At 35.0% G+C, this 23,155-nt stretch overlaps 1 protein-coding gene and 1 long non-coding RNA gene across 2 annotated transcripts; one reads left to right on the top strand and one right to left on the bottom strand.

Moving 5' to 3' along the window:
* The first annotated feature begins 1,854 nt into the window (after positions 1-1,854).
* Positions 1,855-19,512, top strand: LOC105489185 (uncharacterized). The gene is made up of 3 exons (XR_003019723.2): positions 1,855-1,921; positions 2,263-2,378; positions 18,905-19,512. It is a non-coding gene; the product is annotated as an uncharacterized lncRNA (long non-coding RNA).
* On the bottom strand, positions 13,655-21,858 carry LOC105489186 (pancreatic alpha-amylase). The gene is made up of 10 exons (XM_071070975.1): positions 21,691-21,858; positions 21,198-21,344; positions 20,189-20,386; positions 19,509-19,739; positions 18,639-18,772; positions 17,733-17,855; positions 17,538-17,637; positions 15,448-15,566; positions 15,212-15,337; positions 13,655-13,891 (listed from the first exon to the last, which is right to left on the bottom strand). Exons 1-10 carry the CDS (start codon positions 21,856-21,858, stop codon positions 13,702-13,704), a joined length of 1,536 nt encoding a protein of 511 aa, XP_070927076.1. The 3' UTR covers positions 13,655-13,701.
* Positions 21,859-23,155: the final 1,297 nt, after the last annotated feature.

Genomic DNA, 23,155 nt, shown 5'->3' on the forward strand with positions numbered 1-23,155 from the left:
GAAAAGGACAGACAATACAATAAAAAGTCAGAGAGAGGGTACCTTGGAATGGAATCCAGGCCTGGGACTCCATAAGCCCACTGTTCAAGTCACTCCTGTAAACTGGTCAGTAACAAACTTTCCTGAAGGCCTCCATCTTTTTTTACATCCTTGAGCATAACCTGTAACCATGCAGCAGTACTTTTTTTTTAGCCATCGCCATTTTACAATGGTGACCCAGGTTCAATCCTGGCTTGGGTAATGAATACTTTCAAGTTAATAGCTGTGTGACTTTTAATCATCTCTTCCTCCTCCATGAACAACTAACTTCCTGTCTTAAATCTTCCTTTCTCTAAATTGCCTTTAAAAGTTCTAGATCTGGTAAAAGCTGCTTACCACCACTTATAAAATATCTTGTATAGTCACAGTTAATTTATAACCTAATTGAGAGTTGTTGTTTCACCTGTGATGTTACTTTTGGTAAAGTTCAAAAGCCAGAAATATTAACTGCTTGGTTTGGCTAAAGTCACGTAGCAGAAGATTTCAAAGGATGTTCTTAAAGAGTGCTCAGCTTGATTAAAAGTGGTTAAGTTATGGTATATTTAAAAGGCCTTTATGTTTTTCTCTTCTTGGAGGATCGTGTTTTTCTTGAAAAGAACTTTCCATTGACTAAATTACTTTTCTCCACTCTGTATTTCCACTCTTAATGCACCCAAGATAACTTCTGGTGGCCTGAAACTTTCTGGGAAGAACAGAAAAGGCACAATTGGATTCCATTTTGGGAGAAACCTCTGTTTTCCTCATGGAACCCCAGAACTTAGGGGCTGATAGATCCCACTCAAAATCTGTTTTTGTCTTACAGCTATACAAGTTTATTAGGCCCTAGAAGTTTCATGGTTTTCCATCCTTGCTCTTAAAGGGCTCCACTGGGAAGCCAATAATTCAATTAGGAAATGGGACAAGAAAAAGTCTTAAAACTACTGGATCTTCTTCTGTTTGATTATGTAGTGTCAAACACTACATAAATGTGTTGTTTGTGATGTCTGTAACAAGAACTCTAATTGATTACCTTAAATAAAAATAAGCACTTAAATCAAATATTTTAGAGAAAAGTTAAAAATGCCTTTTGGTTTATGTGAATTTAATCTTTAAGAAATAAAAATTGCTTTAAAGATTAAATTGATAAAATGCAAATGTCATCAAAATGTAAACAGGAGGTTAAAATCATGTAAGTTAGATACCAGGTTTGTTAAATATTTCAAGGTTGTACGCTGCCTACTTTACAACTTTGTAAGATGTGGGGATATATGAAATTAATCATGCCCCTAACTATACTGAAAAAAGTCATACTTTATCTGCATCTAGTACATAATTAAAACAACTTACCAGGTTTTACATTAAAGTTAAAAATTGTTAAGAGTTACCACTAAAACATGTAAATAAGAGAACTAAAAATAAATGTATATGCAAGGTAGGTAAGAACGGTAAAATGTGTTTGTGGTAAAAGATTATAAAAAGGCATAAAAATGTAAACTTTGCCTATGGAAAGAGGATTATTTTGAAACCAATGTAAGGGTAAAATTTGGCTTTCTTTCCCTTGTACAGATTTTTCATGTAATAGAGAAGAATAACGAAATATTTTGTTTACCTTGTTGGCAGACTGCCAAGGAAAGAAAAGAGTAGACAGGAGACAAACTGTTTGGAAAGCTAAATCCTCCCTCTTAATGAGTAAAGTTTGTTTCCTAGTTTTAAAATTTCTGAGTCATCATTTTGTCAAAATAAATAACTTATGTGTAACCGTGAATTGTATTTCATAATATCAAGTGTTTTAAATCTCTAACATTTGACAAGCTTCCCAAAATCAAACTTTGCATTCAAAATTGTCTCTCCTGAACCCTAGCTTCTTTATGCTGCAGAGGTCCCTGAAGCATCCAGAAGAGAGGTAAACAGAATTTTTTGACTTGTTTAGGCAAGTAGGATTGCCAAAATTATGTTTAACTTTATTCAGGTTATATTTTAGTGATAATATTAATATATGTTCCAAAATTGTATGGGATTTTAAAAATTCTAATGCTTGAGTATATACCATGAATCATAATTAGGATTATTGTATTAAGTTACTGCAAACCACAGAAATAACCAAATATCATTGCCAATCATGTGCTTGACTGTAACTAACCTGAACACTTTGCCATCTACAGATAATTGTTGTTTTGTTTTAATCCTCTGCTAAACATGCTTTACAATCAGCTGTAGGACTTTAAAACGTGCCATCAAATGCAGGTTTCTGATAACTTTGGAAATCATGACATGGGAATAAAAGAAAATGTGCAAGAGTCGTGAAGAGCTTAACCGTTTATAAATATAAGACAGGAGTTAACTGCATGAACTAAACTAATGTAAGTCTGAATTAATCTTTTTTACTTTTTGCTTAAAACATTGCTATTCTTTGTTTTGTTCTTCAGAGTTAAGGAAATTTTTGTTTTAAGCTATCTATAACTTTTAAGAATTAAGTAAGATATACTCCTATGAACAAAATTTGGAACATATTTGTTTCTTCTGCCTGGTTACTCTGGAATTTGGGAACTATTTGGGAATATTCTTATTTTGTGGCAATATAGTGGCTTGCACCAGTGCAGTAAGAATCCATTTTCTTTTGCAACATGACACAATTGGAGAAACTGGTTGTTTTACCAAGGCTGTGACTGGAAGGGTATGCTTCTCTTTGAGGAATCAAGCTTCACTTACAGAGCCAATAAAAGCCTATTGGGAAATGAGGCCTCCTACCTTGTCTACACAATCTGTGTACAGTGTTTCTAGTATGTGGTGAGTAAAGAATGTCACTATCTAACAAGCCCCGGAACCACATATTCTTGTGACCTTAAGAAGAGAGGAATTCACACAACTCATAGGTATTTGAGGCTACAAACTCATGGCTGGGCTTGGTTTTAAAAATAGTCCTATCTGAGATCCCTTGTGAAACAGAGTTCCATCAAAGCTAACTTTAAAAGACTATGCAAAAATAATTATTTTTTGCTGCACTTTATGCAAATAATCAAGCCAAGTGTAAGCCTAGTTTATTTTGCAAACAACTCAGTCATACCTTTTTTTTTAAGAAAACAACTATCATGATTTGTTTTGAACAAAAATGAGGCCTGGAGAGAGAAAAATTTGATTCAAAACTTATCATACACTTGTCATTAAATTCTAATCTCATTAGTTGTTTTTAAGTTTTGCCTATTCTATTAGTCTGTTCTCATGCTCCTAACAAAGACACATCTGACACTTGGCAATCTATTTTAAAAAGGATGTTTAATAGACTCACAATTTCACATGGTTAGGGAGGCTTCACAATCATGATGGAAGGCAAAATCATGGAAGTAGACAAGAAAGAGGATGAGAACCAAACGAAAGGGGTTTCCTCTTATAATACCATCAGATGTCCTGAGACTTATTCACTACAATGAGACCAGAATGCAGAAAACCACCCCCCATGATTCAGTTATCTCCCACAACACATGGGAATTATGGGAGCTACAATTCAAGAAGAGACTTGGATGGGGACAAAGTCAAACCATATCACCTACATTTAAAACTAACCCTGCTTTTTCCTGTAAACACACAAGCAATCTCTGAGTGGAACTCACAATAAAAAAAGGATAAGTAGTGTAAAAATCTGGATCAATATTCTAGCTTTGGGCAATTATCCTGCAAATCCTACCAGGTTTTGGGAGTATACAGGTACCTATAACACAGAGGTTTCTTTATTTGGGAAAATAAAACCAAGGAAGTAAACCAAAGCCAAGCCTCATGCACCCAGATCTTAGCAGGCATAACTATAGATATGATTCATCTGGGCATGGCTGAAGCCTTGAGATTTTTGAGCTATCATTACCTAGTCCCTTGTTTCATTTTTCTACGTGTCCTCTAATAAACCATTTTTTTTCTTGCCTAACGTGTATCACGCTACAAATGTTGATGCAAATGAAACCATGCATGGAAACACATTTCTTCCAAGGATCCTTAGAAAGGTCCCAGGAGGAATCCTAGCTGCTGTTCCCCCACACAATGCCCCTTTCCAGCAGGAAATAGCAAGAAGAATCAACACCCAACCTCACTAACAGCAGTTAGGGTCTCCACTCCTGTGGGGAAAAATGAAAGAGGAGAAAGAAACAAACCAGTCAGATAGGCAGTTAGGGTGGGTCTTCAGTGGAATTCTTTCAAACAAAAGAACAGCCTAAAAAATTCAACTATAGTCACAGATAAGTAAACTTGCATAGGGGGGTTTGACTAAGACATGCGCACAGCCACACAGATAAGAAAGTCTATACAGGTGACTTGTGCAGACACACTCACAATAAAAAGTTCCATCTCCCATGATATGGTTTGGCTGTGTCCCCACCCTAATCACATCTTTAATTTCAACATGTTGTGGAAGGGACCCAGTGGGAGATAACTGAACCATGGTGGCACGTCTTTCCCATGCTGTTCTTTTCTCAGGGTAGTTAATAAGTCTCACAAGATCTGATGGTTTTAAAAAGGGGATGTGCCCTGCACAACCTCTTTTCTCCTGTCTGCTGCCATGTGAGACATGACTTTTACCTTCTGCCATAATCATGAGGCCTTCCCAGCCATGTGGAACTGTAAATCCAATAAACCTCTTTCTTTTGTAAATTTCCCAGCCTTTGGTATGTCTTTATCAGCAGCATGAAAATGGACTAATTGGGTAAATTGGTACCAGGAGTTGAATGTTGCTAAAATGATACACAAAAATGTGGAAGAGACTTTGGAACTGTGTAAGAGACAGTAGTTGGAACAGTTTGGAGGTCTCAGAAGAATACAGGAAAGCATGCAAAAGTTTGGAACTCTCTAGAGACTTGTTAATGGCTTTGAGTAAAAAGATTTCATTTCTTGTTGTTCCTTCCAACAATAGCTAAAAGAAAGAAAAATTTAGAGAAACCCTCTGGTAGGGTTGGTAGAACATCAGTGGCAAGAGGGTGCAACCTGCATCTCTATCTGACCATCTACAAATTCTCAGGGCATCCAATCTGATGATTGACTGTCTGTACAGCAAGCCCAACATCATGTACCCTGCCACCAGGAAGAAAGCCAAGCCAAACACTCAAGACACAAAATGAGACAAACAGGAAAGCAATGGCTGTCCCTGGGCGTGAAAGGGTCAATTAGCAATGAATATTCAAGAGAAAATTCACCAGAATCACATTCCAAAGAACTAATTCTTAGAGTTGTTTTTCTCCTGCATATCTGAATTTGGGAAAGAAAAAACAGAGTCCTGTATTTGTATTTTTATAGGCAAAATTCCAGGATCTGGTTCAGTAAAAATTTTTACATCAGCTTTGTCAGATCTCAATTCAGCTGCACCCTCTGGAGCAAGTGGGATACCTGCCTGTCCATTCACGGTTGCCTAAGCCACAGAAAAGGAGAAACACTTTTCCTCTTCCCTCCTGGGTTCAGTGTCTGGGACCCTACAAATTAAACTGAACACAGACAAGGAGAAACACTTTTTCTCTTCCCTCCTGGGTTCAGTGCCTGGGACCTTACAAATTAAACTGACCACAGACACGTTAACAAGAAAAAAAATTAATGATGTGCATACACATGGAAATTCACAAAGAAATGTGATGCAAAGAGGCAATTAGAATTCGGGGCGTATATCTTAGATTAGCCCTAGAAAAGAAGTCTGGGGCTGCTTGATGCAGGAAGTAAGTTATGAGAAAGCAGGGGGAAGAAATGTGTTCTAAATAAGGATTGTTTAATAAGCCTTCTTATGCAGATAAGTCATCAGCTATTAAGAGTTGTCTATGGAGTAGTTTTCTCATAAATACGCTAGAGGGAGACACCTTTACATATTGAAATTTATGTCTTGCTTTTAGAAAGGGGAAAGTCAGAGAGCGAATTGCTTTCTGCTCAAAAAAGTTATTATGCCAAAGTGACATATTTTGGAGGGGCATATTTTGGTCCACTTCAGGATATTTTGCTGGATGCAATTCTATATTTTAATGTGTTATAGTGATATTCATCATAAGATAGGAAAACACTTTATTTCTTCTATCAAGATAGCAGTATCACTAAAATCATTAGTTCCTGGTAGAATATGGGGCATTGTTTAATTTTATAGCATGCTTGAGTTGTCATTTGACTGGCAATTAAATCAAGGGATAATTCTTTTTTTCCCATCCCCATGATATAAAAATAGTAAGCAGGAAGCAGGTTGTCATAAAAATCAATTATTTCAACATAGGCCAATAGAAGCCTGGAGTGAGAATTGACAAATACAGGTTCATGCAAATCTAAAGCCATTCAAAGGTTGGTAGTCCTTCGTGCTAGTGAGTGAACTATGATGGAGTTTACTTTCATTTAAATTGTAAAGCTGGAGGCTGGGGGAGGAGGGAAGCAAAGTATAAGCACAGTGTACACTAAAACTGAATAAATTAATTCTGTAGTAATATTAACAAAGGGACTGATAATTACTTCCTAGAATTTCTCAGTGATAACATATAACGATCTTGCGTAAATAGAGATATCTTTCATATTCAGAGATGACGTTGCTGGTATGAACATATCAAATCTAATAGGAAAGTCTTGATAGAAAATGGATTCTTCTGTTATTGGATACATTCTAACTTTTCATCATATTTTTGACTAATATTCCATAAATGTGCTTCTCTAGCCTCACTGATTAACTGATCTATTCCCTGTCACTCATTTCATTAATTCCTTTGTGCTTTTATCATGCTTTTTCTTCTTTGGGAATAAATTTCTCTCCTTTCTCTTCCTTACGAATCTCCCTTATCCATCTCGAGACCTTCCTTTATCATTAAGCTTTCCCAGGCCATTTCAGCATGTGTACTATCCCCTTCTGTTGAAACCAAACAACCTATTTCCGTACTTTATTATGCATCGCTTTAACGATTCCTCTGTATTCTTATTAACACATCATATAGTTATATTTCGCCTTGCCAACTATCCTCTGAACTTCAACATCGGTTACATGTTTCTAAGCATCTAAAAGAGTGCTGCAAAAAATAAATATGTGTTTCATTGGTTGATGTGGGTCTTCACTGTAATGTACACATTTATTTAATCCTTGCTTGAGGCCATAGAGCACACATAAGATATCTGGTCATAATACCTAAGCATAACAAACCTGATGCTAAAGTTTAAGAATTAGACTTTCCTATAAATTTCATGACCTAGAACTAAATTAGAAACAACATTAAAGTTAAGACAGCATTTTGTGTCATCTAGCTTTCAGCTAACAGCACACACAGACTGAATATGGCAAGACTTCAAACAAGAATACATTATTTTCTGCTCCAATTCCAATGCTTTGTGATTTTTTTTCTTTGAGTTAGATTTTAGGAGAGTATCAGTACTGTGCTGGCCCAAAGTGCTGAGAATAACAGTTACATGTATTTTTATTATTTATTATTTATTTTTATTTTTATTTTTTGAGACTGAGTCTCACTCTGTTGCCAAGGCTGGAGTGCGGTGGTGCTATCTCGGCTCACTGCAATCTCCCCACCCCATTCAAGCGATTTTCCTGCCTCAGCCTCCCGAGTAGCTGGGACTACAGGCATGCACCACCACTACGGCTAATTTTAGTATTTTTAGTAGAGACAGAGTTTTGCCACGTTGGCCAGGCTGGTATTGAACTCCTGACATCAAGTGATCCACCCACCTCGGCTTCCCAATGTGCTGGTATTACAGACATGAACCACCATGCCTGGCCAACAGTCGTATCTTTACTGAAGAGATGGTGAAGTATGCATTTAGCGAGAACCAGTGGTTAGCATATTATATGTGTTTTCTCATTTAACACAACAAACTGAGAGAGTATATGTTGTTTCCATTTTACAGATGAAAAAGCCAGGTTCAGATAAGTTTTTCAAAAATGTCTACTGAATTGATTGTGAAAAATAATAATTATTCAAAAATATCTTTTAAAATATTAAATAAAAAATAGTGACTTACATTTGGCAAATTTGTAATTATAGGAAAATAATAAATACTACTTCGTTGAAATCTAAGTGGTGTTTGTCTTACCTAAGAACTTTTCAACACCCCTGTTTCTGCCTAAAAACGGATTACATGAGTGACCCTGAGCCACACTTCTTTCTTTTATTTTCAGAGTTTATGTTCAATGTTACAGGACAAAATGAGCAAATAGATAATGTATACTGTGCATTTGTCCATCTGTTCAATTTCTTGTGAAAGGTCTTTAAAAGTCTTTTAATATACCACTTTTCCTACTGTTTTCTTGAGTATCATTTTTATTGGCACTCATAAATGATTTTTTTCTAAACCTTTATGATTTCTTACCAAAAAATTGTGAATTGCATCTGTTATGTCTAGATTTTTTTATATCTATCTTTGTGTGTGTGTGTGAGGAAAGTTGCAAGAGCAAATAAAACAGAAGAAAAATTGAGATTCACTTAAACTAGCTCTTAGTAAGACCCTGAAATTTTTTCCAGTCACTTTCAAAATAAAAGAAGGAATTTACTTTGATATATTCATAAAAATCAAGTGTTCTAAAACCCTTGATTAAAATGACTAGAGGTTTTTCTATCTTTTCCAGAAACAATCTCATCTTTCTAAAATGGAAAGTGGTCTCTTTAAAGATCTGGCTTATTGAAAATCAGTGTCATTTTGGAAGCTATCATATTGATCTAGCATTTAGGTGCACTTTTTAATAAGCTGATTGATAGTAATGATACTAATTATCATAATGATGAGCTCACTTTGGACAGGTACTGAGCTAATGCCCCAACCATTCTCTGTGGCTAGTCACACTCTATGATTGTAAAGTTTGTTGGTTCAGTTTGACTTATAAATGAAGGTCTAAGTATACATAGTAATGATTTTCAACACAAAGAGTTATTTTCCCTTCTAAGAATAGAGAAATAACTCAGTAATTTCACAGGCAGAATTAGATCTGTAGATAAAATGAAATATCTAAAGGATGAAACTGTTATCACAATTTGGTTTTACAAAGTTCTAAGAACATAGTAAAAATGAATTTCAAATTTATTATATTCAGATGAATGTGGCATCATTTTCCCAATACCATATTAAGAATTCTTCATTGACTTCGTAGGAGTATAGCTCACCAAATAATTTACTGCTGTTATGGTTTACAAATCCTGAAAACACAATGGGTTATTATCAAAGTACTTGACTTCCCCATGATTTTTACGACCTGAGAAATCAGGGTAAACCAGAAGTTAATTACATTTTGGAAGAAATAGGAAAAAAATAAGAGAAACATCTCTATTCCAGGGCTACATCTTCATTAAAAATATTCTCCTTTTCAAAAATAGATACATTTTTCTCTTATTTGTCTCTTTTATTATTATCTCAATTCATTTTACAAATAACTACTGATCTCTTCATAAGACATTCTGGATAATGTCCTGTGACTAAGGATTCAATAAAGAACAAACAGATATTTCCTACAGTACTATGCTGAGTGCTAAGAAGTACAGAGAGTGCTAACAATAATCAGGGGACTTGACCTAATACTGAATAAATATTCATGCAGGATCAGCATTTGAATTAATGTTTGAATGATCAACAGGAGTTAATTAGGAGAAGAAGTAAGAAAACGACATTCCAAGAGAAGAATGTCTCTTGCACTGAAATTAAAGGACTAAAAAGATCTTGTTGAGTTGCAGTAACTAAAAGATTATCATGGTTAGAGATCAGAAATTAGAAAGGAGAATTGAGTGAGTTAGGACTTCAAGTACAGGGTAACAAGTCTTGTTAAAAATTTTGGCTTTTTATCCTAAGGTAAGCGGTAGTGGTCTTCTGATTTGAAAAGATCACTCGGATTCCATGGTAGATAATGGAATGGTTGGAGAAAGGACTGAAGTGGATGCTGATGCTGCAGTGAACCCCTCAATAATCAGCATAACTGCATGTAAGCTATTCTAAAAGTTAAAATTTCAACTAATAGACATGCTTGATGTTTTATTCTCTAAGAAAAGCTCTGTAACCTCTTGCACAAAAAAAAAAAAAAAAAAAAAAAAAAAAATACCCTTGCAGGAAAGCTGATATCCCATTATAAAACCCCTTTCAAATATCCTTTTTGAAGCTTGAAAGCTTATGTCACTAATGTTTATCTTTTCACTCCTGCTGGGGGTAAAGATATATGTTTACCACTACCTGTTTACCAAGGGCACTCTCCTCTACTCCTCTGCTAACCACTGAAAATTCTTAAAGTGGTTCTCTGGTTACTCTCTTATAAAAATGAAAGAATGTAATTCTGACATATTAAGAAACTAATATGACGTGGTCCCAGTTCCTGGCTTGTGATTACATTCTTTGCTTACATTCTGCAATGCATTTGTTATAAACAATAAAGCCTGGCTTTAAATTAAGAGTCAGTAGTCTTTTTACCATATTGCTGGAGGGGAAATAGGAGATTTTGGTCATTTAAGAAAAGGATTACTAGATAGTAGAAGTAGAAAGAGAAAAGAACCCTGTAACCCCAGAACTTTGGGAGGTCGAGGAGGGCAGATCACGAGGTCAGGAGATCGAGACCATTCTAGCGAACACGGTGAAACCCCATGTCTACTAAAATACAAAAAAAATTATCCGGGCGTGGTGGCGGGCGCCTGTAGTCCCTCCCAGCTTCTCGGGAGGCTGAGGCAGGAGAATGGCGTGAACCCGGGGGGCGGAGCTTGCAGTAAGCCGAGATTGGCCACTGCACTCCAGCCTGGGTGACAGAGCGAGACTCCGTCTCAAAAAAAAAATAAAAATAAAAATAAAAAAAGAAAGAGAAAAGAACATAGTGAAGAAATAGTTAGAAGGCAACAATCTAAGGTATTCAGTGCTTGATTTTTCCTGGGAAATGTAAAAGAAGAGGGTTTCAAACGTGGGCACCAGATTTCTGAACTGCAGGACTGAATAAATGGTAATACTAGTTCCTGAGTTTGGGAGTACTTATAAAAACAGGAGCCAACCATGCTAAGAACTGAGTTAAGAGCATTCCAAAAAAGTGGAAAAACACAAAGAGTCCACAACAGAAAATAAAAATACAGGGCATATTCAATAAAATGATGAAAGATCAGAACACCTAAGGCTATGGGATTGTCAAGGGAAAAGAATAGAACTGAGGCTGGAGAGCTAGGTTCATATCTGATAAGGTGTGGTTTTGTAGGCTACCATGAGTAGTTAGAATTATTCTGAATACAATAAAAATTTAACAGTTTTAAGCACTAACATTTTAGTTGGATTTAAATTGTATGAATATGATGTTGTGGTCTTTAGTAAAATGAAGGGAGAGAGTTAAATAATGGATATAGGAGACCAGTTGTAGGGTCGTTTTGGAATGCAAGGAAGAGACCATTGTGACCCGGATAGAGGGATGACAGAGGATACAAAAGAAGTGCAATAAATCAAGAGATATTTTGAAGATACAATTAATAGTTCATGCTAAGGTTTATATGAAGAGATAATGTTGTTGAGCTAAAGAGAGAGAAGTCAGAAAATCTCCTAGGTTTCTAAGCAGTAAGAAAATAATGTAGTAAAAGGTTTATGCAAGGAAAAAAATGAAGGCTTCATTTTGAATATGTTAATTGTAAGATGTCTGTGGAACATGGAAATGGTGATAACAAGCATCTGATGGAAATATGAGGCTAAAGTGCAAATTCTGAATTGAAGATACCTAGGTATTCACCGAAAATATTTCATTACAATTCATGGAAATGAATTAAATCACCTAGAGAAGAGAAGATAGAGAAAGAAGATAAATAGATAAAAGTTAGGACTTAGATGGAACAGAATAAGATGACCCAGTTTAAAAAAAAAAAAAAAAAAAACCTGCAAAAGAGCAATCACTGAGACAGAAGGAAACCAGGAGAGTAGAATACCACGAACAAAGGAAGATAGAAAGAGAAAGTGACCCACCATCTTGAATATTGGTGTGAAATGGTTTAAGGTGAGGATAGAGAAGAATATTGGACTGGTAACATAAATGTCATTCATGATGTTGGTAAGAGCATATTGAATGAAGTAATAATGGTGGAAACTGGACAGTAGAGAGATGCACAATGACGGAGGCTGAGGATGTGGAGACAGTGTGATAAAAGGAGATATTTAATTAGGAGAGGGAGCAAGAAAATAAGCAAATAAATATACCCAGAAGAATATCTGAGGGTGGTCATTGATGTTTTTAGTTGGAAGACTGTAATACATGTAATCTAGGATGACTAATGCAGAAGAAAGGGAAAGACTGCTAAATCAAAAGAGGAAGGATAATCCAAAGTCCTCCAAAAGATAAAAATGGAATGGTATCATTAACATAAGCAGAGAAAATGGCCTTTCTTAGAATGAGGTGTACTTTCTTCATTATAATAGAGAAAAAGAGGAAAATGCTAGGGGAAAATGCAGGACAGCCCTCCAAGTGGCCTTGGACCAACCCAGTTTTTCCCCTTCTCTCACTTGTACTTCTCAAGAATAGCTGTAGAATGAGCTGGGAATGCAACATCCTGAGATAAGGCTCAGACTCTCTTACTGTGTCTCTTAGAACAGCTTTTCTTGGAGTGCTTTAGCCCAGTGATCATGTGATGCCTGGGTTATAAAATACAGGGCAGGCTTCTTTCAAGGGTTCCTCAGCTGTGGTACAAATAGGGCATGTGCAAATGAGACTTTACCACCCTGGGCAAACTGTGTGAGTCTTGGGAGGCTGGCTCCTCATGAGCCCCAGGCTTCTGTGTCCCTTGATGCCTATCTGTAAGCAATAAACCTGCTTCATGCAACTTTTTTCTTGTATGTTCTAAATCACTGGACTCATTCAAGTAGTAGAAACTGCAGCCCAAGATACAGTGAGCCAAAATGGTACCAACGCATAGTGAATCTGCTTTGTGGCAGGAACACTTTATAAGTGAAAAGAATAGACAGTTTCTGAGTTGTGGCCTCTATGCTCTCATTTAAGTGTAAACAAAACAACTGAGAGTTATAAGGAAACCTAGATGAGAGCCCTAATGAATTCCATATTTAAAGTCAAGATGAAGAAGAATGAATAGGTAGAGAATTGGGAAGAAAACCCAGACTACAAGGCGTCGTGAAAACCCTAAGTAAATATCCATATTGTAGAATAAGAAAAAGAACAAAAAGTCATAAACACCAAGTCTAAGCAGTGAGAAAAAAAATGAAAAAGAAGAAAGAATATAAAGTAGGAGAAGATTCCAGCGAGCTCAATAGAATTAAGAACTGTAGATTGTATAATTTAGGTTTCTTCTGTTGTTTAATGTTATTAACATGAAAAGTACTTGCATATTATAAAAACCATACAACCGGGCTAACTTTGCATGGGAATCAACATTAAACCAGCAATTCCTAACTAACTGATAAAAGCACTCTTTGGAAGAATTACAGAATGACAGAAATTAAACGTACACAGCTGGATAAGTGATGCTAATGACAACAAACATATTGGTTAAGATGCTTTTCTGAGTTCATACGTTAAATAGGTTAAAGTGAGTCCTCTAAAGCATAACGATGTGCTGACTTTAATTATCTTATAATTATTTAATAATTAAGTGGGATTTTCATACTGTTGATCTTTTTCTGAATTTTTCAAGTTGACTACTAATTAGAGTTTTGACTAAAAATTAATGAAATATAAATATTACTGTATATGTAAGAAAAGAAACACACTTGGCTATTGTTTTGAGGATATGCATTTAATTTTAAATTTTATAATTTAGATTCAACATGAATTGCAATAAATGGATCTTCAGCAGAGTTACTAATAGAAAATTGAGCTTTGCCATCATTAGAAACGTAGATTTTAATGCCTGTGCAATTGCCATCAATTTTATCTCCAGAAATGACATCACAGTATGTGCCAGCAGGAAGACCAGTTTGCAAAGTTAAAGAAAATGACCTGGAAAATAAAATTTAAGATTGAACTTCAATACATTGAAAAACAGGAATACTGACTAACCATAAATAAACAGCATAACTTTATGTTGTAGAATCCTAAGCAGTCAAGGTCTCACTAAGAAGAAAATCCATATGCCTCTCTAGTAGTTGTAAATAGCTTTCTCAGGACCAAAAGTCACCTTACAGCAAACAGAGCAAGTTCGTGGCCATGTGGTGCAAACATTACGAAAAAATCAAAGTTGAAGAATATCAGGGAAGATTGGCAGGAACGGTCACACTTTGATAAAAGTGCCACCTTAGTAAAATCAAATTTGTTCTCAACTGAACTTAATACCAACTACATTTACTAATTTCAAGGTTATTATTTTTTTAACCTCCTTTTTTCCCCACGAGGATAAAAAGAATTTGGGGTGTACATGCAAACAATCTAGTTTCTATGAAGAAGTGATTTTTTGAAATATAAAGCTTTTTCACAAAAAGTTTTTTGATATTTTCATCCACAAAAGAAAGAAATTAAAGAACTAGACATGGGCTTTTTTGGCAGGAAATAGATCGACTTGACTTATATATTTATGTATTTATTTTTCATCAGTGAAATATAATTTATACTAGAATGAGCTAAGTATGAGTATCAGTTGGCCTTGGACAGGGACAATTCAACTGTTTGCAAGGAAGTCTTCTGAGCTATATGTTAGGGAATCATTTATACCACAGGCAAAGGATATAAAAATCACAGATGAAAGGCCAATAATGAGAAGTTTCAGAACTAAAACTCTAATCTCCTGAAGCAAGTCATTAACCACAAGATACATATTATTTATACATACACTTTAAAAATGTTGTTTGTCACAAGGAGAAAGAGAAGTGAAGAAAGTATACCAAAACACTAGGTAGAGCAATCATTGAGGAAAAGAGTTAGAAATAAAGACACTTTAGTACTGAGGCAGCATTTTTCCATGACTAAAAGAGCAGGACTACAAAACACGTTCTTTTAATGATTTCACAATCCTTACATTAATTACTTTGTGTATTTTGTGGCATGTGTAGGTGAGCATATGCATGTTAATTCTATGTATGTATAAGATACTGCAAGGGTACACAGAAAGGACTCTGCTTACAACAGAAAGCCCTTATGAAAAGAGGAGAATGAAGGAGTAAGAACCATCATCCTTTAACTTCTGCCCATTTTTGATCTCTGTTGTCTTCTTGCTCCACTGACTAAATGATTTTTCAAATATGATAAAAGTAAATGAACAGAAAAAAAAGAATGAATCAAGAACGTACTGATACAAAATATTATTTCTAATTGATATTTACTTACCAGTCATCATTGTTGAAAACAATGAATCCTTTGTTTCCTCTTCCAAAAGCCACTTGGTTGCTCCCATTATCATACCAGTTTGTAAAAGGCTCACCATCCACTACATTGCGGAAAGCAACCATGTTCCTACAAACACAGTAACATAAAAAAGTTGATATTCTTAAACTTCAGCTGTTTTAAATAAAATGCTAAAGAAAGTTTCCTGTTAAAGGACATGTCAAAATAAATATTCTCACCTTATTTGGCGCCATCGATGTTCACAGACCCAGTCATTGCCACAAGTAGTGTCTGGATTAATAGTAACTTCTTTAGTTACTCCATTATTATTTGGTGGCCCAACCCAGTCATTAACATCCTTAATTGGGGGGGAAAAGCCAAATTTTAACATACATGTATTTACCTTTTCCTTCTCCTTTACAACAAATCCAACCTATCCTGTTATTTGTGTCTCTGTAGTCAGTGACTTGATCCAGAATCCAATGCCTTCAGTAATTTTTATAGCCCTTTACTGGGTCTTCATCATCTCTCTATTCTCTGATTCTTTTTTATCATATTTCAAACTAAGGTAACAAATTTTTATCCTATCCTTTTCATTCCAAGGACCCGCAAAGGCTTCTTTGCTCTGTCACCCAGGCTGGAGTTCAGCGGCATGGTCATAGCACACTGCAGCCTTGATCTCCCAGGCTCAAGCGATCCTCCCATCTCACCTCCCAAGTAGATAAGACTGTTGGTGCACACAGTCTTGCTGGTTGTGCACCAACAGTCTAATTTTTTTTTTCTTTTTTTTTTAAACGAGGTCTTGCTAGCTTGACCAGATTTGTCTTGAACTCCTCAGGTCAGGTGATCTTCTCGCCTGGCCTCGCAAAGTGCTGGGATTACAGCTGTGAGCCACTGCACCTGGCCTGCAAGGGCTTCTTAACACCACTGTAAGCCATGCAATGTCATTGTAGTGGGCAGGGCATTAGTACCAGGAACACAAAGATTCAAACACGGGCTCTATTACTAGTAGCTAAGAAAACTTAATCAATATATATAATTCACTGTGTCTCAGTTTTGTCATTTGTAAAATGGGAATATTGTTTATCTTTGCTCTAAAAATTAAGTAGTATATCTGAAAATGCCCTGAACGTGACATGTGCTAAATAAATCTTAGAGTCCTTCATGCTTCTTTTCAGATAAATGTACAAAACAATACATCTGAACATTTTTTATTAATTGACCACATTTTTAATATTATGTTTTTCTGATTGACACTTTAAAAAATATTAATTGAAAAAAAAACCAGAGTAACCCTAGGAAGGTTTTCAGTGTTGACCTTAGAATCATGTCATATGGTGAAAAGTGAACAAAACTAAGAGTTTTTAGCATGCAGCAGTCCTGGCAAAGTGGAAACGTTACAGTAATAGGAAAAATAAAAATACTCTCTGACTCCTAATGTCAGAAATAAGACCAATTAGTAGAAATTATAAGAAGTTGGCTCGATATAAAAGTACACCTTCTAAATATTAAAGCTGTTTAACAATAGAATCAGTTGCTGTACAAAGTAGCCGACTTCTCAAACTGAAAGGAATCTAACAGAAGCTAGCTAGATATCAGTGTGACTCATAGGAAGGAGGAATTTCTGCTTTAGACATGAACTCTCTGATGCTGTTTCTGAACCCTTTGTTTAAAAGAAAACCTTCTACTAGCTTTTCAAATATCTTTACACTCTTATTTCTCTGTTCCTTTTTGAAACTACTCGTCAGATTAATGTCTTCACCACACTCCCCAAAGTTTTTCTCATTCTTACCTTTCTTGGAATACTCTATAAATTTCTATTCTTTAGTACATATAATTTCTATCCTCTTATAGGACACTTTGCCTATTTAACTTAGCTCAACTGACTCATTTCCTTGTATTCCATATAACTTTTTAAAAATACTTAACAAACCCGTTGTTCTCACTACGGGCAGATGATGTTTTAAGTTCTCTACAAGTGTTGGCATATATAATCTTGCTATCAACCCTGAGGTAGATACTTATTAGAAATATGTTGTTCACTCCCTGTGTCTAGCTCTTATTTTTAAGTGTTTTTTTTTTCCTTTTTCCTGTTGGCTAGGGGGATGTTTGTCATATCTCTGAAACAGCTTGCATACTCTTTTTCAATGAGGAATATAAATTTTACTCCTTTAATATAACCTGCCTAAAATCAGAGCCCTGTATCAGGTTTACACATAATTAAATATTTGTTGAATAAATACATAATTAATAGTTGTCATATTAAGTTAGAACAAGATTGCCTCCTTTTTCTTGAGAAAGGGATATTTTGAACAACTCCAAAACTTACTTTTCCATTTTGAAAATTTCTTGGCCAACGGTAGCTTGACATTACTCGTGTAAATCCATAAGGATGAGCAAGCATAAATCCAACTGCCATTTTATACAGCCTGAAAGTTACATAATTATATGATCATAGAATATCAGAATATTCTTACCATCATTAAAAGATGTGTTAAAAAAAATAGAGAACTTTGTTTTCTACCTGGCGTCCCAGAAGGTAAGAATAGAGGCTCCTCCAGCCCCATGTCCTCGTTGATTGTCATGGTTATCCACAAAGACAAGTGCTCTGTCAGAAGGCATGAAACCCCAACCTTCTCCCCAGTTCCTATTTTTGAAAAATAAGATATACATTGATGTATCATTTCACAATCGTTTTAGAGTAACTTAACTGTGCATCTCTTTCTGTAGGGCATGGCATCTGAAGATTAATTCTCTCTCTAATTAAATGGTTAGTCTGCAAGATATATATTTACACACACACATATATATACACACACTCCATACACACTCATGTGTGTGATCTACATATATAGTCCATATTTGTATATACATGTTTGGAATACTTATGTTCATATTACTAAGATTTCTGATATTTAAAAAGGTTCTTTTAGAGGTTTCAGCACATTATAATTTAGAGGCACTCCAGAAGGATCTATGTCCATATCACATTATACAGAATGTCAAACTAGATTAAAATAAGGCTTCAATACTGTATTGTTACCATATATATATTTTAATATTTTAAATTAATATATGTAAATTCTACAGTATGGACACATTGTGCATACTTTGTAAATGATAGAATCATTTTAATAATAACCTGGCTTTAAAGATTATATGCAAACATCAGTCAAATCTAGCCTGTTCATCTCGTACTTAGATGAAAATTCCTAGGGAATGTTTAGGGTTCTGAGGCATGCTGTCTTGTGACAGACACTCTAAATACAAAAGATGATTGATTCGAGTTTAGGGCACTAGAATACTTATCATTAAAAATTGACTCCTTGATAGTTGTCTGAATAAGAATGATCCAGAACATAACTCACACTGGGGTAGTATGACTAATAGATCTATGAAATAATTCAGGGGAAAAGTTGTATTTAATTACTTTAAGTAGGACATCTTCTCTCCATTCCACTTGCGAATAACTGTGCCGAGTTTTGCACCATACTTGAATTCTGTCACCCGGCCATTTCCAAAGTACTCACTGCTTTTAATTGGCTCACCACCCAGGTCAATTACCTAGTAGAAATTTAGGAAAAAATAACATTTTGCATGAGGACTTTAAAGCTTTTTAACCAACAAGTTAATATTATATAACAAATAGCTTTAAGCTATTATTTGTTATTGTTTTGTTTTCTTTTTTGGTGACAGGGTCTTGCTATATCGTCCAGGATGACCCAAACTCCCAGCCTCAAGCAATCCTCCTGCCACAGCCTCCCAAAGTGCTGTAATTCATGAAATCACAGCAAGAGCCACCACGCCCAGTGCTATTTGTTATGTAAAATGCTCAAAATGGTTTTCTTATTCTTATTATCTCAACAGGTAATATTCTTATATTCTTTTTTTGATACAGTATACACTAAAATATTGAAAGACACATAATGTCAAAGTTACCTGCTGTCCTGTGAGAATACTTACCTAATTTTTAGTCTTGTACATCAATGATAATAAGAGCTCACACTAATACAACATTTACTATCTCACTGACATATCTTAATAAATATAAACTCGTTTCTTTTTCCAAAGAAAATAAAGACATAACTATTATCAGTATCCTACATTCTGTGTACCTCCATAAAACCTGTTGTGATAAAGAATTAGATATGCTGTATCTGAAGAAGAGGAGGTTAAAGAACAGTGTTTTACATAAATGACTCAGTCCTTATCCTACAGAAATTGCATTTTTAATTGAATCTGCCATTAATTTTCTAATGAATAAGATGATATTTTATATGCATATATGTATTGAATGTACCTCCTGGAAAATGAAAGGTTTACTTCCTTGAGGAAACCAGTTACTGTTGAGATTATGCAGTTTGTCCAAAATTGCCTTTATGTCTCCAGGCCACATGTGCTTGGAAGCATCAAGTCTGAACCCTGCAACTCCCATGTCAATGAGCTTGTTCATATATTCGGCAATCTTGGAACGCACATAATCCTTCTCCAGCGCAAGATCAAGAAGACCACTCAGACGACAATCTCTGACCTGTTGAGGTAAAAATGTTATGACTGATTCATAAAACCTCACTTTTCACCTGAGAATCCATTTGCTTATTCATGTATTCAGTAATTCCTCAATAGATGTTCTACAGGGACTTCCTTGCATTGGGCACTGGGGATGCTCACATTCTACTATAGATGTATCTTTGAAATATTTTGTAGTAGAAAATAGAGAATTTAAGAAATAAAGGCTATGAGCTTTTGAATTTGTTGGGAGCTTTTTAAAAGGGGGAAAATGCGTATTGATTAAAAACTTGAAATTAATATTTAAAAGTTTTTAAATATGGATTTGAGTTTCTTAAAGTAGTCAAACTTGTAAACCTGTGTCCCTAAGAGATCTAAATTAGTATTTAAACTGAAGTTCAATTAGTTACATGTCTATAATAAAAGGCATATATCACTCTTTATTCAGATCATACTCTCAAAAAAAATTACCTGAGTAGCATCATTATAGTTCTCAATATCTCCACTTGAAGTTTTACATTTACCATCGTTAAAATCCCATCCAGAATACGGGACTGCTGGAAAGTCCCTACTTCCAGGGTTGAAGTAACTTCCACAAGTACTGCTCGTTCCTGCACTCACGGCATTACCACACATATGATTAATTACAGCATCCACATAAATACGAACCTAGAAAGCAAAGTTTCTACTTCAGTGTGACTTACAGAGAGGTAGACGCTTAAAGCATTATTGATTAAAGTTTATAGTATGTTAACAAAACTCCATAATATTTCATTATATCTTATAACTATTTTCCTACAAGATCAAATGTCAACTGTGAAAGGAAAGTAACATGAACTAAACACCTACATTCATTCTAGACACTTGGTCAAATATTTAGAGTAATGATAAATTGAGAGAACCAGAAACTACCATAAATAGGAGGAAACACAAAAAGCCCATTTCAGGGAGACAAAACACAGATGAGACTGGAAAGGTGACTGTTTTGGAAATGTCAGTGGGTCACCAGGAGAAAGCCTGTACTCCCTACTTAGTGTTTGAAGACAAATAAGGTAGATATTAGTCTCAAATTATGCTGCTCATTAAATAGAGAAGCGAGCTATTCACCACAAAAAACCCAGGAATTAATGATGGAGACACAAGTCACCTAAAAATTATAGCAAATATTGTAACTGGAATTATAATTCCTAACCAGAAAAATCTTTCCAGGATATATGGATAGTTACAAGGGTTAAAATTTGATGTTTTGCTTTAGAAGTAAATTCTGCTCTAATCTTTAACTTATCTCTCTAGTAGATAGACAGCACATACACAAATATTTACAAAAGTTGAACTTAAGGCAACAGTTAATTTTGAGTTTTAAAGTATGAAGTAAAATTTTAAAAAAATATGGAAAACTGTCTACTTAAAAGGAGCAAGAAAGAAGAGAGAGAAATCATTTTCCTATCTGTTATTTTAAAGGAAACTAGAATTCACTTACCCCAACATTGTTACATCTAGTCACCATGTTTCTAAATTCATCTTCATTTCCAGATCTTGTGCATAATTTATAGCTAACTGGTTGGTATCTTTCCCACCAAGGTCTTGAAGGATTGTAAATTGCAACATTTTCATTTGGTGGAGAGACCTACAAATGTAACAGTCTTAATAAGCACCAAATTGTGTCTTACTGTATATCATTGGATGTTCTAGAAACTAATCAATAATATAAAAATATTCTTGAATCTTTGCATATGCAGCTATCTTTTGAAAATATTAACAGCACATTGGAGGATTCTCGTTGAAGAAAGATTATCTCAGAAATAAAATATAAAGTTGCCAACAATACTACATTGTTTTGTCCTCAGAAAACTGTTTTACTTAGAATATTTGACTGTGAAGTAAAATGTTGCCCAAGCTCAACAGATAAGATCAGAATACTCTTTACTACAATCACAGTGAATTCTGCAATTTATATTATGAATAATACCCACCTGAACCCCTCCAAACCCCTTGGGAGCTAAATATCTCTCACATTCAAGAGCAATATCAGCCCATCGCCATTCAAACAGATGAACGATAGATGTCCGTCCTTGTTGTGTATTTGGGGAATACTGAGCCCAGCAGAACCCAATGGTTAAAAGCAACAGAAAGAACTTCATTTTGCTGTGAAGTTGTCAGTGTCCTTTTCAGAAACTATTTATATTCTTGTAAGAAGCACATTTTACAAAGTAAATATTAACATTAATAAATACTTGAGAGCAAACTGTTTATTAATAATATGAAAAGGATTATCAATCATAATCTTAACAAGTGAAGAACCATAAAATGTCTCTCACGGAAATAATCTAAATGACCTTTTCGAATTAATGTTTTGTTTTGTTTTGTTTTTTCTTATATCAGCACTTTTATTTTTCCTTACACAATGGTGTGTTACTGGGCCCTAATGTTCTCACATCACAGTAGAAAACCAAAATTTGTTTTCATCTCTTTAAAGATTGAGAATTGCATATGAAAAACCTTTAAATAAATTAAAAAGAGGAATACATTTACAGGTATAAATGTGAACTGCTTCCAACTCAAGGCAAGTAACAGCCCACAGGGTTCTGGCAGACAACATAAGCTAAGAAAGGAAACTGGGTCCTATGGCTTGGACTTTCCAACCATGACAGATTGACAGGACAGAAACAACTGGTTCAGGAGTCCTTGACAGCCTCTAGACAAATCCCAGAACACTCAGCCCTGACACATTAATAACCTGCACACATCAGAGACTGCTGGCCATGCAGACTCACCAAGCCACAGACTTGTCTTCCACAAGCACGTTTTTAGCCATGAAGTGACCAAGCCACATGTACTAAAGACTGAAATCCAAGATATGTACAGATACCAAGGGGAACAGTTAACTTGAATGCAAGCTCAAAATCAGCAACCATTTCTACAGTCCAGTGCTGATATCAGATACAAGCTTCAAGGACAACTTCTTTTCGAAGGCTTATTCCAGTTTGGTGATGCCAGCATGAGGTGTATTTTTTAATTAACCTGATCAAATGCACATATGGAGAACACTTTCTTTTTTTAATTGTCTCTATACAGTCAGAAGTTGAGTCTTTTAAAGGATTGAAATAAAACAGAATATTCTAATTGGACCAAGATCATATAGTATGCGCTTGTTAATATGAACATTTACTTCCCAATATTTTGTTGTTATAAGAAATGTTATAATGAATATCTGTACACATGTTTACACATGGGTAGGTAATTCTGCAGGCTAGATAAACATATGTGAAACTTGAAGCATATTTTTATATTACATATTTTGCAAAATTGCACTTACAAAGGTATCAATTTTTACTCTCTAGTAGCAATATACTATAGATCCTTTTGCCACACTCATACCAAAAATTAATATTTTCATAGGTCTAATTTTTGCCTAGTAGATTAAAAATGATTTGATTT

The sequence above is a fragment of the Macaca nemestrina genome, chromosome 1 (assembly GCF_043159975.1).
Source record: "Macaca nemestrina isolate mMacNem1 chromosome 1, mMacNem.hap1, whole genome shotgun sequence".
Lineage (NCBI taxonomy): Eukaryota > Metazoa > Chordata > Mammalia > Primates > Cercopithecidae > Macaca > Macaca nemestrina.

Coding starts and splice junctions, on each gene's coding strand:
- LOC105489186 (XM_071070975.1), bottom strand. CDS start 21,858: ATGAAGTTCTTTCTGTTGCTTTTAACCATTGGGTTCTGCTGGGCTCAG. Junction 21,345..21,690: donor AGGGGTTTGGAGGGGTTCAG/GTGGGTATTATT, acceptor TTACATTTGTAG/GTCTCTCCACCAAATGAAAA. Junction 17,638..17,732: donor CTTACCTTCTGGGACGCCAG/GTAGAAAACAAA, acceptor TGTAACTTTCAG/GCTGTATAAAATGGCAGTTG.